This window comes from Schistocerca americana, chromosome 3 (genome assembly GCF_021461395.2).
Source record: "Schistocerca americana isolate TAMUIC-IGC-003095 chromosome 3, iqSchAmer2.1, whole genome shotgun sequence".
NCBI classification, from domain to species: domain Eukaryota; kingdom Metazoa; phylum Arthropoda; class Insecta; order Orthoptera; family Acrididae; genus Schistocerca; species Schistocerca americana.
The window spans coordinates 864074444-864092255 of NC_060121.1; the positions used below are offsets into that span (position 1 = coordinate 864074444).

Genomic DNA, 17812 nt, shown 5'->3' on the forward strand with positions numbered 1-17812 from the left:
TCACCACTCCCTACAAGCTCAGCGTCTGAGGATGAGGTAGAGATTTTGGCGTCTGCTGTGGACCTCGATCTCGCCGGACCCTCGGACGCAATGGATGTCACTCGCACGGGCACTCAGCAGGTGACCCAGCAGCGTAATCTGCATCCCCAGTCCCTTCACGCCTTTCTCAATCATGAACAATGTCATCCTCCAGTGGAACTGCAGCGGTTTCTTCCACCATCTTGCGGAGCTCCGACAACTTCTCAGCCTTCACCCTTTCCTCTGCATTGCTCTTCAAGAAACCTGGTTTCCGACAATGCGAACCCCCGCCCTCCCTAGCTATTGGGGTTATTATAGGAGCTGGGCAGCTTATGAAAGGGTATCTGGTGGCATCTGCATCTACGTCCTTCACTCCCTTTACAGCGAGTCTGTCCCTCTACAAACACCTTTAGAGGCTGTCGCTGTTCGGGTGTGGACACCTCAGGTTGTTACTGTCTGCAGTCTGTATCTTCCACCAGATGGTGATGTCCCACAGCATGTCCTGGCTGCGCTGATAGCCCAATTGCCGCCCCCTTTTCTGTTACTGGGCAACGCCCATAACCCTCTGTGGGGTGGATCAGTGGCAACAGGCCGAGGCGCCACCATTGAGCATGTATTGGCACAGCTCGACCTTTCACTTTTGAATGATGGTGCCTTCACACATTTCAGTGTGGCGCATGGCACGTACTCAGCCATCGACCTTTCGATCTGCCGCCCTAGCCTCTTACCGTCTGTCCAATGGCGTGTGCATGACGACTTGTGCAGTAGTGATCACTTTCCGATCTTTCTGTCACTGCCACTGCGTCCCTCTTCTGGGCACACCTGCAGATGGGCTATGAATAAGGCTGACTGGGACTTGTTCTCCTCCATTGCCACTATTGAGCCTCTTTCCAATGACGCTATTGATGCGGTGGTTCACTCCGTCACCACCCGCATCATTACTGCCACAGAATCTGCCATTCCCTGTTCTTCTGGGTCCCCTCGGCGGAGGACTGTGCTTTGTTGGTCGCCTGAGATTGCTGAGGCGATTAAAGATCGCCGGCGGGCGGTCCAGCGTCACAAGCGACATCCCTCAATAGAACACCTCATCGTCTTCAAATGGCTGCGTGCACAGGCCCGCTGCATCATTCGCCAACACAAGCAGGAGTGCTGGGAACGGTATGTCTCCACCATTGGCCTCCATATCTCTCCGTCACAGGTTTGGGCCAAGATTAGGCGCCTCTATGGCTATCGGACCCCTGTCAGTGTCCCTGCGCTCTCACTGAATGGAGCAGTTTGTACTGACTCCGACATTATTGCAAACCACTTAGCAGAACATTTTGCTCTGAGTTCCGCTTCTGCAAATTACCCACTGGCTTTCTGCTGCCTGAAAGAGCGGTTGGATAGTTGGAGCCTTTCGTTTCACATGCGCCATCCTGAATCCTACAATGTTCCATTCAGTGAGTGGTAATTCCAAAGTGCCCTAGCCGCTTGCCCTGATACAGCTCCCGGGCCCGATTACATCCACTGTCAGATGCTTAAACACCTCTCAGTGGACTGCCAGCGACGCCTCCTCTACCTTTACAACTGTATCTGTGTTGATGATGAGTTTCTGTGGTAATGGCGGGAAAGCATCGTTATCCCCATTTTGAAGCCTGGCAAGAACCCATTGGAGGTGGACAGCGACTGCCCCATTAGCCTCACCAACGTCCTTTGCAAGTTGCTCGAACACATGGTGAGCCGACAGTTGAATTGGGTACTCGAGTCTCGGGGCCTTCTGGCTCCGTCTCAGGGTGGATTCCATAAAGGCCCCCCTGCCGCCGACAATTTGGTGAGCCTGGAGTCAGCCATCCGTACGGCCTTTGTCCACCGTCAGCACCTTGTCGCTGTCGTTTTTGACATGCAGAAGGCATACGATACGACATGGCGACATCACATCCTCTCTACACTTCATGGTTGGGGTCTTTGGGGTCCACTGCCGATTTTCATACGAAATTTTCTGTCGCATTGTACCTTCCACGTGCAAGTTGCGGCCTCCCATAGTTCCCCCGAGTTCAGGAGAACGGGGTACCACAGGGATCTGTCTTAAGTGTCTACCTGTTTTTAATTGCAATTAATGGGTTCGCTGCTGCAGTGGGAACGTCTGTCTCTACTATAGCTCCATTGGCATTGCAGCTGCTGAACGTCAGCTGCAGGGTGTTATCCGCAAGGAGCAGTCTTGGGCTGTGGCGCATGTCTTCCAGTTTTTGGCTGCCAATACATGCGTTATGCATTTCTGCCAGCAACGCACAGTTCACCCTGAACCACGGCTTTATCTTGCCGGCGAACATCTTGCTGTGGTGGAGACACATCGGTTTTTGGGTGTGGTTTTTGATGCCTGATTGACTTGGCTCCCTCATATTCGGCAGCTTAAACAGATGTGCTGGCGGTATCTTAATGCTCTGCAATGCTTGAGCCACACCAGCTGGGGCGCCGACAGATTTACCCTCTTACGGCTCTACCAGGCATTAATACAGTCCCGTCTGGATTATGGGAGCCTGGCTTATGATTCAGTATCCCCCTCTGTGTTGCGGGTGCTGGACCCCATCCTTCACAGCCCGATCCAACTTGCCACTGGAGCTTTCCGGACCAGCCCTGTGAACAGCATACTTGTGGAGGCAGGTGTTCCTGCACAGCAGTTACGGCGCCAACGTTTACTGGCTGCTTATGCTACACACGTTTGTAGCTTGCCCGGGCATCCTAATTATCATCTCCTGTTCCCTCAGTCGGTCATCCGTCTCCCAGAATGTCTGCCCCGGTTGGGTTGTATGATCGCGGTCTGCGTCAGAGAGCTTCTCTCCAGGCTTGGCGTTTTCCCTCTTCCACCTCCTTTCCGGGCCCCTCTGCATACACCCCCGTGGTGTGTGCCCCGCCCTTGCCTTCTGCTTGAATTGGCACAGGGCCCGAAGGACTCAGTCCCTCTGGGGCCTTCCGCCGCCGCTTTCTTTCCATCATTGCCACGTCTCAGGGCTCTAGTGTTGTTTACACTGACGGTTCGATGGTTGCTGGTCGTGTTGGGTATGCTCTCACTCTAGGGGACCATTACAAACATCACTAATTGCCGGGTGGCTGCAGCATTTTCACTGCTGAGCTGGTCGCCGCCTTTCGTGCCCTGGAGTATCTCCGCTCCTGCTCAGGTGAGTCCTTCATTATCTGTAGCGACTCCTTGAGCAGTTTACGAGCTATCGACCAGTGTTTCCCTCGCTCTCGTCAGGTGACGGCTATCCAGGAGTCCTTCCATACTCTTGCCCATTACGGCCGCTCTGTGGTCTTTGTGTGGACCCCAGGCCATGTAGGGATACCTGGCAATGAACATGTTGACTGCCTGGCCAAACAGACCACCAGTAAACCGTGTCTGGACATTGGCATCCCGGAGACTGATCTGCAAGCAGTCTTACGCCGCAAAATTTTCAAACTTTGGGACACTGGATGGTGCAACCTGACCACACCAAACAAACTCCGTCCTATCAAGGAGATAACGAATGTGTGGCTGTCATCCATGTGAGCCACTGGCAGGGAATCAGTTGTCCTTTGTCGACTCCGCATTGGCCACACCCACTTGACACACAGTCATTTACTGCGCCATGAGGACCCGTCTCTATATCGCTGGGGATTGGCCTTGACGGTGGTCCACGTTCTGTTGGCCTGTCCCCTTTTAACTGCACTCAAGCAGACGTTTGCACTGCCTGATACGCTCCCTGCACTTTTAACGGATAACACTGCCATGGCAGGCTTAGTTTTGCGTTTTATTCGTGCAGGAGGCTTTTATCACTTGATCTAAGTGTGTTGAGTCTGGCCTATGGCCTACGATTTTAGACTGAGTTTTTTAGTGTGTTTCTTGGTGGTTGCATTTTCCCTTTTTGTGTCTATGGTCAGCCAACCACTGTCACACTCTGTGTGATTTTAATTCCTTTTTGTGTAGTCTCTGTTTGAGTCTTTCTTGTCCTGTGTCGTCTCCATTGTTAATTTTTATTCTTTGTGGGTGTTTGAAGATTTTGGAAAAAGGGGCCGATGGCCCTAGCAGTCTGGTCCCTTCAATCCCACAAACCAACCATGGCGCTTGCTGTGCTACTATCGGTTTGTGTGTGTGTGTGTGTGTGTGTGTGTGTGTGTGGTGGTGGGGGGGGGGGGGGGGTAACGAAAACGAGGAGTGTAGCGACTGTTATGTTATCTTTGACCAAACGTACTTCCGTGATCCAATTTACTTCACCCTGGACGTGGAGTTGCCTCTCTATGGTGTTCTATCTCTTTGGTTGAGTGTGTTGACATATTTTGACAGGTGAAACTCATGTTGGGGAAGTGTTTGTGATGTACAGAGGTGATGTTGATAATATGGACGATTCTGATGTTAACAGCGCAAATGAACTCGTTCTTTCTACGTTTTCAGCAAATGTTCCTGCAACAGATGTCAGTAACGGTAAGTTGTGCTTGATTAAAATTAGTGGTATTTCAGACAGGATGAAAAATCACTCACGCGTTTGAGTCCACCGTGTGGCAGGTAAGCGTTGTCGTCTGATCGATAAAGCCATATAGCCTGTATTGGTGTCTGGCTTTTACACTGTGATCGTATGTGGAAGGTAATTGCGCGGAATAAAATCTTACTCAGGCTAGCCTAAGTTACGAGCGAACATATCCATAAGGCACAATTTTTTACCATATTATATTTCCTCTTCTTTTTTATGGCCGTAGGTGTTGCCCAGTGATATCACTTTTAAATTAATCTATAGTTTCGTGAACATTTGCAAGTCATTCATATGTATGGTGATGTTTTCTTACTTCTGCTCAGCTACAAATCGTATGCCTATAAACTGTAAAGAACATAATCATTACGTACTTTCGTCTGTGAATTTAATGATGAGTTTAATTAAAATATTGTAAGTCTGCGTTGCAAGAATGCCTCTTTGATGGACGATATGTATACTCTTTATGCGTAGTTAGGTAAAGTACGCATCCCTGATATGGTATAACGTCGACTACATGCATATGGTACCAACCACAAACAAGTGGGTGAATGAGTAATGTTTCTTATAGATTGTTGGATGGATTAATCGGTACGTAGCTTTGTTATATTTCAGTCGTTTTACGTCATTGGCCCACGTTAAATTCACCGAAGATAAACAATTATTTTTTTAGATTTAGTACTGCAGTTACGGGCATTATTACTCCTTTTTTGAACTGGGATGGATTCTGCTCGATTTGTAAACATATCTGAACGCATGAATTTGAAGAAATCTATCATGGTATATGAACAGTAGAACTGCATGCAATGAATAGACTTCAGATAAAGGATGTAGGCCTATCCAAATTGGGGAGGGGAGTGCAACTGCCACCACCTCACACTAGGAAAAAAATCTTCGCAACTAAAATCGCATCCAGCCCCACCAGGCTGACAGGTCTGTTACTTCACAGTGAAGAAAACTCGAACATGTAGTGTCTATTGGATATTGACTAGTAGCAAGTGTAGCCAGAGCCATTTGTTGTGAAATCCAATTTGTTGACTCATTCTCTATGAAACTAACATTAGAACTGCTCTAATCCAATTGCAAGTCCTAGGTATATTCTTGCTCCAAATACAGCTTTGAATGTTGGAGTCAGTTCTCATTGGAAAAGCGCAACAATTGACTCAAATTGGTACAGTGCTGTGTAGTAATATCTCCCTTATCCTCTTTGAAAAGATGTGTTCAAAATTGTTTTTCATGTGAGATGAAACATTGTTCACCCAGTTACAATAATGTAGTGGTGAGAGTGAATGCCAGTATCATCTGCTGCCAACATGGCCGATATGTTATTTAGGTCAGGCTGAAGGACAGTTTCAATACATTGCTTGACTGGAAATCCTGTAGGTGTTCGGTTTCTTCACATATTGTAGGGTTCTCATCAACTCCTTAACACTGTTCCAGTAAGTAATAACTTCGATAAACAACTCTGACTGTAGCACATCTTTAATTAGTTTTTGGAATGTAGAGTGTGGTGACAGTTTGGTTGTTAGTTACAAAGCCAGTGAATGCTAATACAAAAACTTAGATGTGCTGACATACTGATCTGTAGCATAGCCCAAAGTTTAGGTTTGGCTGAAAGGTAAGTGTTAGGTTTTGAGTTCATGAAGTGATATCAAACAGTTAATAAATGTTACATGCATGGAAAATGAGGGCATGAGTGAGGAAGATTCTGGTCTTGGACCTTTACATGTTTTTAGCACTGTACTTGCTGTGGAGTAATGTATGTCGGTCTCTGTCAGTTTAATTCAGAAACAGTAAAATCAGCACAATGGTCACACATGGGTGTTACAGCTTTTCAGAGGTAACGGTAATGGAACATGGAGAATACAGTGGACTATGATCACATGAAATAGTTTCCCAGACTAAAACCTGCTGAGAAAATGCAAAAGTCTGTGGGAATTTACATTACAGATAGTTCAATAAATAAGGGTAAGCAACACTCTGAGTCCTACTAACTGGTGCTGACTGAATCAGTCACCAATATATAATGAACTGGTGTAGTCATGTGGTGTTGCCATTGATTGTATACGAATCACTACAAAGTGTGTGACAGTAATTCTTACTGTACAATACAGCCTATAAGGTTTGTTGGTTGCATTCTGGGATGGAGTGTGAGCAGATGATTGCTTATGTGCCTCTGTGAGAGTTATTTGTATAATTTTGCCTTCACTAACTCTGTAAAACTAATTTCCAGAGCAGGGGATGTCAGATGGTAATTCCATTTATTTGTCCAGTATTCCTGGAGGAGTCTCATTGCAAGAAAAATTACACATTTTGACCATCCTGCCAGTTAATTAAAACCTGCCATTTGCTTTATTTACAGCTGAATATATGTGATGGTTATTCCCCTTCACTTATTGTGAGCGAACTGACCAGAAAGCATGTAGCATGTACAGTTGTATGTATAATCTATAGAAATGTATTACTAATTGCTTCAAATTCCTGTCTACAGGGTAGCTGAAGATACATATTTAAACATTTATTAAGTACAAAATGAAAGCTTTGATGTTGGATGGTATAAATGACTGCTTGGTACATGCTTCATATCAGTCATATTTATTGAGCTACAAAAACAGAATTTAAACAACACGAAAATCTGTAGAAACATGACCTACATCAAAATAGAAAAAACACATTCAGAGGAAATTAACATTAGTGTTACAAGTAGTGTTTAATGTGATAAACTATAGCTTAGTGATACAGCCAAGTAATGAGTATGTGCATCAGTACAGTAAAATTAGGAAGAAAAGCGTAATAAATATATGGTGGAAGAAGAGGCCTGTATTACTGGAAAGTCTTGAGTGGAATGTTGTGTAAACATATTTTTTAAGTCTGATCAGCAGAATTTAATTTAAGAATGACTTATTTGCAGGATACAGAGTATTTAGTAGGCTAGAAAAACATATTATAAAGAGTTTGTATAAAAGTCAAGGATATTTTAAAATACCTTGGGATAAAGAAAAGTCTCTGCCTGTAACAAATTAAACTGAACTCATACAAGTGGCTTTGTCAGATCAGCCAACTGGTTCTTTCCATCTGTATGTTCAAACATAATTTCCCCATTCAGAAATCTTTCATGGGCATGGAAGTGTCAGACCTCTATGTGTTTTGATTGTTGATGATATTCAGAGTTTTTTCTTCGCTTACATACTCACTCCATCTTCAGATTGCTTTATTTTTATTCCAAGGAAACTACCAAGGTTATCTGTTGTATCAAATTCACTGTGAAATGTATTAAATGAAGCTTTAGTTTCTTCCTCGTCACTGCCCACAATTAGGCCATCGACATAAATTGCTACAGGAAGTATATTTTCATTTTGTTCCTGATTAAACAAATAAGGATTTGCTGCATTGTTCTGAAAACCCATGTTCTCTCTGACATCTAAAAAACTGTTGTTCCTGCTGTGTGATGTTTGCTTGACTCCACAAAAACTCTTGTTCAAGAGACACACTCCATCTGTGTTATCTTTGAAAGCTCTGGTTGTTCCGTATATACTCCATGTTCAAGTATTCGGTTTAAAAAACCTGTCTTAACATCAAAATATTTTACAGCATCTTCCGTGAAGCAGGTTTTGCTAGCAACATTCAGACGGTGTCATAATGTGAAATAGAAATAAATTCATCTTCAGAATGAATTCTACCATCCTGAGTATACCCTTTACCACCAGTCAGGATTTGGGGCAATTACTTCAATCAGCCACAATTTTTCAATGTAAACCCCAACAATTCTGCACTACATAAATGTCAGGATGTTCAACTAACACCCCTTGTTTCTCATAAGTGATCAGATCTCTTCATTAATAGCTTACTTCTCTTTTTCCTTCTAATTCAACTGCAATACATCAGATAAACAGTTTGGATCTTTATCAACATCAACTTTTGTTATGATAAACAATTCACCATTTTTCATCCATGCTGGTTTTCTTCTTTTCTCCACTACATCTTCTTTAGAAAATTGACAGTCTTCTGCTTTAAAGAATTTTGTTGATTCTTTTTTAGTGACTTAATACTTGACTTCCTTCACTTTCGCCAAAACCAAACTGCCTTTGACTTTTGCCCTTCTACTTCAGGTACCACATCTGTCCATTTTAGATCTGGGAATTGTTGCTGAGAAATATAGAATTCAGTGTGATCACTATGGAAACTGTGAACTATTCTGACCTAAAATTTATGTTGTGACTTATGAGTACATCCTTTTTAGAAGGAATCCAGACTGTAAATCCATCTTTGTGATTAAAATACCCAGTAGGTTGTCCAAAACATCTTGTCATCGTAGTTCGAATGGGGATGTTACTTTATATGAATATAGCAACATGTGCCAAATATTCTGCGTTGATAGTTTTCCTACTGTTCTATATTTGATATAGTCAAATTGGAAATAAAGTGATCTGTTTGTTAAAAGTTGTGGTTTCAATAAAAACCCTTTATTATTCAAGATCACAAGTATAATTTTTTAAGTGATAACTAGTCTCAGTTGCATTAATTAGCCGTCTTCAGATCACACTTTTGTTTTGTTTAGTGTACACCACCAATTGGCAAGACATGTCATAATTTTGTTTAAGCTGCATTGCTTATTATATAACCGTAGTTTAGGAGATTGTTGAGTGCCATGCATAACAAAGAAAAAAAAAATCCTGAACACATACATAGTGAGAACATAACTGACAGGCATGCTATTCTGAAGACACAGCATCAGAATAAATGTATAATGTGGAATCCATTATCAGAGACTTTTGTATTCACTGTGTTAGTTTGTTTAGTAAGTACATTTCTCAAGCGAATGTAAGCAGGGAGAAAGGGATAATGTAGATAATTTTAGACCTATTTCTATGCTATCAGTGTTTGTAAAAGTTATCGAAAAGTCTGTGTATGTAAGGTTAATTGATCATTTTATATCACACGATTTGCTATCAAATATACAGTTCAGCTTTAGAAGTCGTTTGACAACTGAAAATGCTATATTCTCTTTTCTCTGTGAGGTACTGGATGGGCTAAACAGAAAGCTTTGAATGCTTGGCATATTTTTTGCTTTAACAAAGGCATTTGACTGTGTTGATCTCACAATATTGCTTCAGAAGTTGGACCATTACGGAATAAGGGGAGTAGCTCACAATTGGTTCACCTCTTACTTTAGCAACAGGCAGCAAAAGGTCATTATTCACAATGTTGATAACGGCTGTGATGTGGGATCTGAGTGGGGTACTGTCAAGTGGGGGGTGCCCCAGGGATCAGTGTTGGGGCCGCTCCTGTTCCTTATTTATATAAATGATATGCCCTCTAGTAACATGGGTAACTCTAAAATATTTCTGTTTCTTGGTAGTAAAGGATGTTGTGTGCAGCACTGACTCGGTTACAAGTAGTGCAGTACATGACCTCAGTTCATGGCTTGTAGAAAATAAACTAACGCTAAATCACAGTAAGACTCAGTTTTTACAGTTTCTAACGCACAATTCAACAAAACCTGACGTTTTAATCTCATAGAATGGGCATATGATTAGTGAAACTGAACAGTTCAAATTTCTAGGTGTTCAGATAGATAGTAAGCTGTCGTGGAAAGCCCATGTTCAGGATCTTGTTCAAAGACTTAATACTGCCATTTTCACTATTCGAACGGTATCAAAAGTGAGTGATACTTCGACATGTAAATTAGTCTACTTTGCTTATTTTCATTCACTTATGCCATATGGTATTATATTTTGAGGTAACTCTTCCCATTCTAAAAGTATATTTTTGGCTCAGAAATGGGTGGTTTGGGCAATGGGTGGTGTGAGTTCATGAACCTCTTGTCGACCTCTGTTGACGAATCTGGGTATTTTGACATTGGCCTGTCAATATGTATATTCCTTATTGTCGTTTCTTGTTACCAATATTAGTTTATTTCCAAGAATAAGCAGCTTTCACTCGGTTAATACTCGGCAGAAATCAAACCTCCATTTGGATCAGACTTCCTTAACCCTTGTGCAAAAAGGTGTGCAGTATACTGGTGCATCCATTTTCAATAAGCTGCCACTCAAATTCAAAAATCTTAGCAGTAATCCATGCGCTTTCAAATCGAAACTGAAGAGTTTCCTCATGGGTCACTCCTTCTATTCTGTCGAGGAGTTCCTTGAAAAATTAAGCTGATTCTTATTGTATTGCTGATAGCGTTTACTTAAACTTATGGACTGACTTTTTTCAGGTTCATGAACATTTATTTTTATTTGTTATTACTTTTTATGTTGTAAGTTCATGTACTGACACGTTCCATGACCTTGGAGATTTGCTCCTCAATTTGGTCCTACGGAACTTGACGTGTAAATAAATAAATAGCATTGGTTGCTCATGATACAATTATTTGTAAACAAGGAAGTGCCAGTGTAGCGTACTTAACAGGCTTGCACAGCAAATGTGAAAGTCTCAGATAATGGAGTCAACATTATACATTTATCCTGGTGGTGCATCTTCAGAGTAAAATATCCATGTGGTATATTCTCATTATGCACATGTGGAGATTGATTGACTTTTATTTTTGTTATACATGGCACTGAGTGATGTCATAAACTTGGGTTGCATAATAAGCAGTGCAGTATAAACAAAAGTAGGATGATGTGTCTTGCCAATTGGTGATGTATGTAGAAAAAATTGTGATCTGTAGATGGATAATTGATATGTATTAAAAAGCAGTTGACAATAAAAAAATTAGACTTGCAATCTTGACTAATAAAGTATTTTTCTGAATACACCACTTTTCTACTGGTTGAGTGTATTGTAGTTGGTAAGGGGATTTGTCTGGAACTGAGGAACTTAAAGTAAAATTTATGTTATACATTGCCTGACAAAAGAAGTGAAGTACCCAGATGAAATGGTTGGATGTGTACAAAGTTTTCTACACATGCCAATCACTGGTGGGTATGTGAATGCTTAAAGCTGCAATTCTCTGTGACAGGTAGAAGGGCCACCAGAGTGTATTAGTGTGGTTAGGGTTTAGTATTGTTACCGGGCCTGGTAGGTTGTATAACAGATGAGGGGTGTGAATGGTGTCAGATACTGAGTGACACGGAGGCATGCCAGAGTTAGAAGCGGACCTTATTGTGTGCCTTCATTTGGCCTGCATGTCAAATCTTGCAATAGCCAGATTTGTGGGGCATTCGGATGTGACAGTGGCCCATTGTTCGACTGCATGAAAATACGAGAGTGGTCATATTTGTTGTCAAGGATCTGGTCGAACACATCTGACCGCCACAACAAAGGTTTGCAGTATTAGGCACGAAGTGCACTGTAGCATCCTCAAAATCTGCAGCTTTCCTCCAAAAATAAGTAATGGATTCCCTGCAACATTCTGTGTCATCCTGCACCAATGATCAGACTAGCGGCAGCTCAACTGGGGATTGACGATCCCATGGTGCCGTTAACGTTGCAACACAAACAGCTGCATTTGCTGTGGTGCCGTGAACAGGAAACATGGACTGCTTGTCAGTGGTGTTGCATTGTATTCAGTGGTAAATCGTGGTTCTCAAATACCTCACGATTTATTGGCTAGTATTGTGGTGATTTGGGTCGAGGTCCCAGTCTTCTCATGTTCTGTAGGACACAGCAGTTTTACTCCCGTTATGGTGTGGGGAGCCATCAGGTTACAAATGGTAGTGATTGCAAAAAATCTGACAATAAACTGATATATCTCGGATATCCTGCATCCTTATGTGTTACCTCTCATGTGACAATATAAAAGTGCCGTTTTTCAACAGGACAGTGCTGGTCCACATGGCACAATTCTCTATGAATTGTCTGCATGATGTTGAGGTGCTCTCATGGCTAGCAGGATCCCCAAACCTGTCCCTGATAGAGCATTTGTGGGACCAGATTGGATGTCAGTTCTGTCTTGGTGCCAGTATCCAGGATATAAACATTTATGTGCCAACTTGCCTCAGGAGAGGATACAATGGCTTTATATGACACCTTTACTGACTGCATCAAAGGGGAAGAACATCATACTGAAACATGCGTTCATACTACCAAATGCTTTGTAAATTTGACTCATTGTTATCAATGCAATAAAATTACATTCTGCCTCAATCCATGAAGTCTTTTGGCTTTTTTCTCCTCTTCTGGGTGCTTCACTTTTTGATCAGGAAGTGTAAACTGTTGTATTGTAAGCTTGTGTCCAGTCCTTTTGGTATTTTACTTGAATTCACCATTGAACATGCAGCTTCAGTAATTTGGCTACACCATTTTGTTCAGAGGTTTAGGGTGAAATAATCAGTAATTATGTTCCCAAATTTATGAGGGAGATCAGTAAGTAACGCACAATAACTTTTTTCTCTCCTGGTATTGCAACTGGAGTGTTGAAATTTCACAACAATATAGTTTGAAGTTTGTACTGCAGTGGGTACTTCATTTTCATATGCAGCCGTAGTAAGAGAAACCTGAACTATGAAATGAACGTGGCTCACATATTTCTGTTGTAAACTTGTGAAGAGCAGCAAAATGTAATTTTATATTTGTTTGCCAAACGGAATGAACTGAGTGAAATTTGTAGGGCCATGCATGGCATGTATAAGGTCGACTGTATAGACCGTATCAATGTTCTTCAGGTGGTGTTCATTCTTTCAGGAGGTCCATGTGAACCTTAGTGTTTCACCATGCTCCAGGCAACAGGTAACAGTAGCAACCATGCAGAATGCTGGAGGCATTGAGGAGGCAGCATTTTTGAACAACTGGCCTGTGTAACTATGAACCTTACCACAGCAGTTCGTCATTTCCTATGGTGTGGTGTATGATACATTGAACTTTTGTAATGGTAGTGCTTGCTGGGTGCCTAAGAACCTGACAGACAAACACAACAGCCAGCGAATAATGACAAGGTTGGATCACTTAACGTGTTACACCACAGAAGGGCATGAGTTGCTGAAAGAATTCAAAGAATTCGTCACTGGGGATGATTCATGGGCATACACATCCCAAACCAAGCAGGCCTCTATAGAGTGGAAACATTGCCAGTACACAAAAGTGACTCAGTCTGCCCCTGTGGGTCCGGGGGCTAGAAAAGACCCGAGGTATTCCTGCCTGTTGTAAGAGGCGATTAAAAGGAGTCTCACATGTTTTGGTCTTTGAGATGGTCCCCTGTAGGGTTTGACCTACATGTTTTCAAAATTTTCCCGAAGAGGGGGCCAACTGGAGAAGGGCGCCTTAGATGGTGCATCGTGTCCATCATGCGTTGTGACCTATCGCATCCTTCGTCGATGTGGATCTGCACTTCTGCTGATTGTCCAACTGGTGGGTGAAGTCCCACTCCTAGCTGTGTATTTTTCCATCAACTGTGCAGTATCGTTTTCTATAGTGACGATGATAATGGACTTGTTGCTTGGTTGCACCTGATATCCATCACGGTAGTCAATCTGTTGTGGTGGGGCCGCCGTGTACCCTGTTGGTTGTAGCCCCATGACAACACAGGGATCGCTCTGCGGATGTCTGTGCCATTAACTTCCCACATATGCCATGGAGTAGATGCCCATCTCCCTGGGGCATTGAGACTCATGGCAATGGCCATCCTGCCAGGTGGCCTTTGCTGCGGCTGGGTGATGCCCATGGGGAGGGCCCCTAGTCGGAGTGGGTGGCATCAGGGTGGATTACACGTGATGGAGCGTAGTACATCATCTCTTGCTGGTGCTCGAACACCAGCAGCCACTAAGCATTCATAGGCTCGATTCAACACACAGAAGTGCAGCCCCAAATGGTTCCCCTCCCCGGCCACACCGTGGGAGGAACGTCAGGCTAAGGATGACAGCGGCTCTTATTCGTCCCGGTACCTTGTATGTTTGAGAGCTGATGGTGAATCTTTCGTGACAATGAAGCCTCAGTTTTTTATAGAGCATTTACAGGACAATGATATCTGGGTCAGTCATGATCAAAACAGCATCCTCTGTCCAGTCATGGGTGTTACTCGCATGTGACAATCTGGAGGATGTTTCTGTAACCATCATGCCCATAATAGCTTAAATATGGTCCAGGGTATTATCTTCCACAGGGACCTTCTTTTGCAGTCTGATGATGAGCTGCGTGCTATTTTAGAATGGTGAGGTGTAAATTTTGTTCGGCGTGTCCACCAGGGCCTGAGAGATAACGAAGTTTCCACCAGTGCCTTCATCTTGGTCTTTGAGGGTGATACATTACCCGAGATGGTCAATGTGATGGTCTACTGCTGTGATGCGGTGCTTTAAATGCTGGAAGTTCAGTCATATGTCTTCTTGCTGTACTTCCAGCGTCACATGTCAAGATTGCGGACACTCATCACATCCCAATACTCCATGTGCCCTGCCTCCCATCTGTGTCAGCTGTGGAGAGCACCATTTGCCTTGCTCGCCAGACTGCAGGGAAATAATGGAGTACAAGACCCTGTACCAACTGACCTACACTGAGGCTAAGAGGAAATTTGAACAGCTACACCCTGTACACATGACATCATTTTACGCCGCCGCTACAACAATTCTAGCCCCATCAGTTCTGCGAACCCCAGTCACCTCTCAGCCAGCTTATCAAACGATGGAAGCAGGAGTGCTGGGAGAGATATGTCTCGACCATTGGGTGCCATACGTCACCTTCCCAAGTCTGGGCAAAGATCAAACGTGTTTACGGGTACCAGACCCCCAACAGGTTTTCCCGGTGTTAACATAAATAGTGTGTTATCTGCTGATGCAAATGCAATTGCTGAGCACTTTGTTGTGCACTATGCTTGAGCCTCTGCATCGGAGAATTACCCCCCCCCCCCCCCCCCCAGTCTTTCACACCCTCAAACGATGGCTGGAAGGGAAAGTCTTCTTGTTCACTAAATGCCACAGTGAATCCTATAACGCCCCATTTACAGAGTGGGAGCTCCTCACTGCCCTTGCAAATTGCCCCGACACAACTCCTGAGCCAGCTCAGATCCAAAGTCAGATAATTAAACATCTATTATCTGACTACAAGCAACATATTCTCGTCATATTCAGTTGGATATGGTGCAATGGCGTCTTTCCATCAGAATGGCAGGAGAGCACCATAATTCGGGTGCTCAAACCCGGTAAAAATCCACTGGATGTGGCTAGCTATCAGCCCATCAGCCTCACCAACATTCTTTATATGCTGCTGGAAGGTATGGTGTGTTGGTGATTGGGTTGGGTTCTGGAGTCAAGTGGCCTACTGGCTCTAAGTCAGGGTGGCTCCCACCAGGTTCGCTCTACCACTGATAATCTTGTGTCACTCGAGTCTGCCATCTGAACAGCCTTTTCTGGATGCCAACACCTGGTTGCCGTCTTTTTTGATTTACGAAAGCCCTATGATACCACCTGGTGACATCATATCCTTGCCACATTATACAAGTGGGGTCTCTGAGGGCTGCTCCCGATTGTTATCCAGAATTTCCTGTCGCTTCATACTTGCCGTGTCCAAGTTGGTGCCTCCCATAGTTCCCCCCATATCCAGCAGAATGGAGTCCCACAGGGCTCCGTATTGAGTATATCTCTATTTTTAGTAGCCATCAATGTTCTAGCAGCAGATGGAGGGTCATCCGTCTCGCCTTCTCTGTATGCAGACGACTTCTGCATTTTGTACCGCTCCACCAGTACTGATATTGCTGAGCGGTGCCTAGAGGGAGCTGTCCACAAGGTGCAGTCATGGGCTCTAGCCCACGGTTTCCAGTTTTTGCCCGCAGTCATGTGTTATGCAACTGATGACCCACCTCAGTGTTGGTGCAGTGCCCGGCTGACAATGGCCCATATTCTGGTGAGCCGTCCCTCTTTGCCTGCCCTGCAACGGACTCTTCAGTTACTGGACTCGTTGCCATATATTTTACCTGACAATGCCTCATCGGCTAATTTACTTTTACGTTTTATGCGTGATGGTGGGTTGTATCATTCTATAAAGTTTTAGTGCGTGTCCTTTGTCCCTTTGTGTTCTCACTCTAATGCTTTTAGGGTGGATGTTTTAATGTTTTGCAGAGTGGCTGGCTTTTCCTTTTTTATTCTCCTGGTCAGCCAGCCACGGCCATCAGCTCTCTTGTTTTTACCCCTTCTACCTGTTTCTTGCTTCTCTCTGTGGTTTTCTATTCCTGTTTTGTTAGTGTTGGTTGTCCTTCTGTCATTCTTCTGGTTCTTCCTTTCTCCTGTTATTGTGCTGTACGTCTCCTCTCTTTTCTTCTTTCCATTGTGTAATCATTTTACCAGGAACAAGGGACCAATGACCTCGCAGTTTGGTCCTTCTGCCCCTCCCCCTCTTCCCTCTTTTATACCAACTAACCAACCAACCAACCAATAAGGAGTATAATAAAAGACGATTGTGCAAAGCAGCCACAACTACGTTAATGTTAGGGAAGCAGTTCTCCAAAACAGTGTAGGCAACATGCTCCTTGATTAACGTGGAGCTGGAGAGATCATGGTACATAGATCTTTGGTGAAGAACAAGGTAGATTTCTAGTCTGCAGTGAGGTAATGTAGCAGTGGTGAGAAGTGTAGCGGCACACAGCAGTCTGTGCCGCTGGGCACAACACAGCAACTGACCCGGCTCATTTGAATAGCTCAGTAGAGAATCTGCCTAGCGGAACAGTGCTGTTTAGAGGTGAGCATACAGCATGTATACATTCTTAAAACACCTCACCTTTGGTTAAAAAGAGAAACACAAAGGAGCTGAGAGTGCAAGGTGTTGTGTTATGTCACATCTGTGATTAAATGTAGGAAGCCAGCATTTTTCCAATAGAGGAATAAAGAAGTACCTTGGTGATAAATGAACCGTTTAGCTAAATGGTTGATGAAAATAAGTTGACCAAACAATTCATGAAGCAGTAAGGTGGCTAATAATTGTCACTCTGAGGCTTGTAATATCTGTGTTTAATGTCATGTGCTTCTTTCTGTCAAGGGTGACTTTTGTCCCCCTTCTGCCATGTTAGTCATATCTATAGTGCTTCAACTTAACATTATGCATATAGCCTGTAAGGCCTGTATTCCATCTTTATGTTTGGATCTCACTTTCAAGGATATATCTATTGAACAGTGAAATTGTGTCCTTTGGTAGAAAGTTTCCTGTTTTCTTTATCTGCATCGATACTCTGCAGTCCACCATACGCTGCATGCCGGAGAATACCCCATACCAGTACCAGACATTTCCTTTCCTGTTCCACTCGCAAATAGGACAATGGGAAAACTACTATCTCTATGCCTCCATACAAGCCCTTATCTTCGTGGTCCTTACTTGCAATGTTTGTTGGACATAATTGTTCTGCAGTCAGCTTCAAATGCCGGTTCTCTGAATTTTTTCAATAGTGTTCTTAA

The 17812-nt window shown here is 43.6% G+C and overlaps 1 protein-coding gene across 1 annotated transcript in view; it reads left to right on the plus strand.

Moving 5' to 3' along the window:
• Positions 1-4303: 4303 nt before the first annotated feature.
• Positions 4304-17812, plus strand: part of LOC124606887 (putative sodium-coupled neutral amino acid transporter 7) — a 47215-nt gene continuing 33706 nt past the window's right edge. The window contains exon 1 of the mRNA XM_047138984.1: positions 4304-4453. Coding sequence (XP_046994940.1) covers positions 4345-4453 — 109 coding nt within the window. The 5' untranslated portion in view covers positions 4304-4344. The remainder of the gene's footprint in view (positions 4454-17812) is intronic.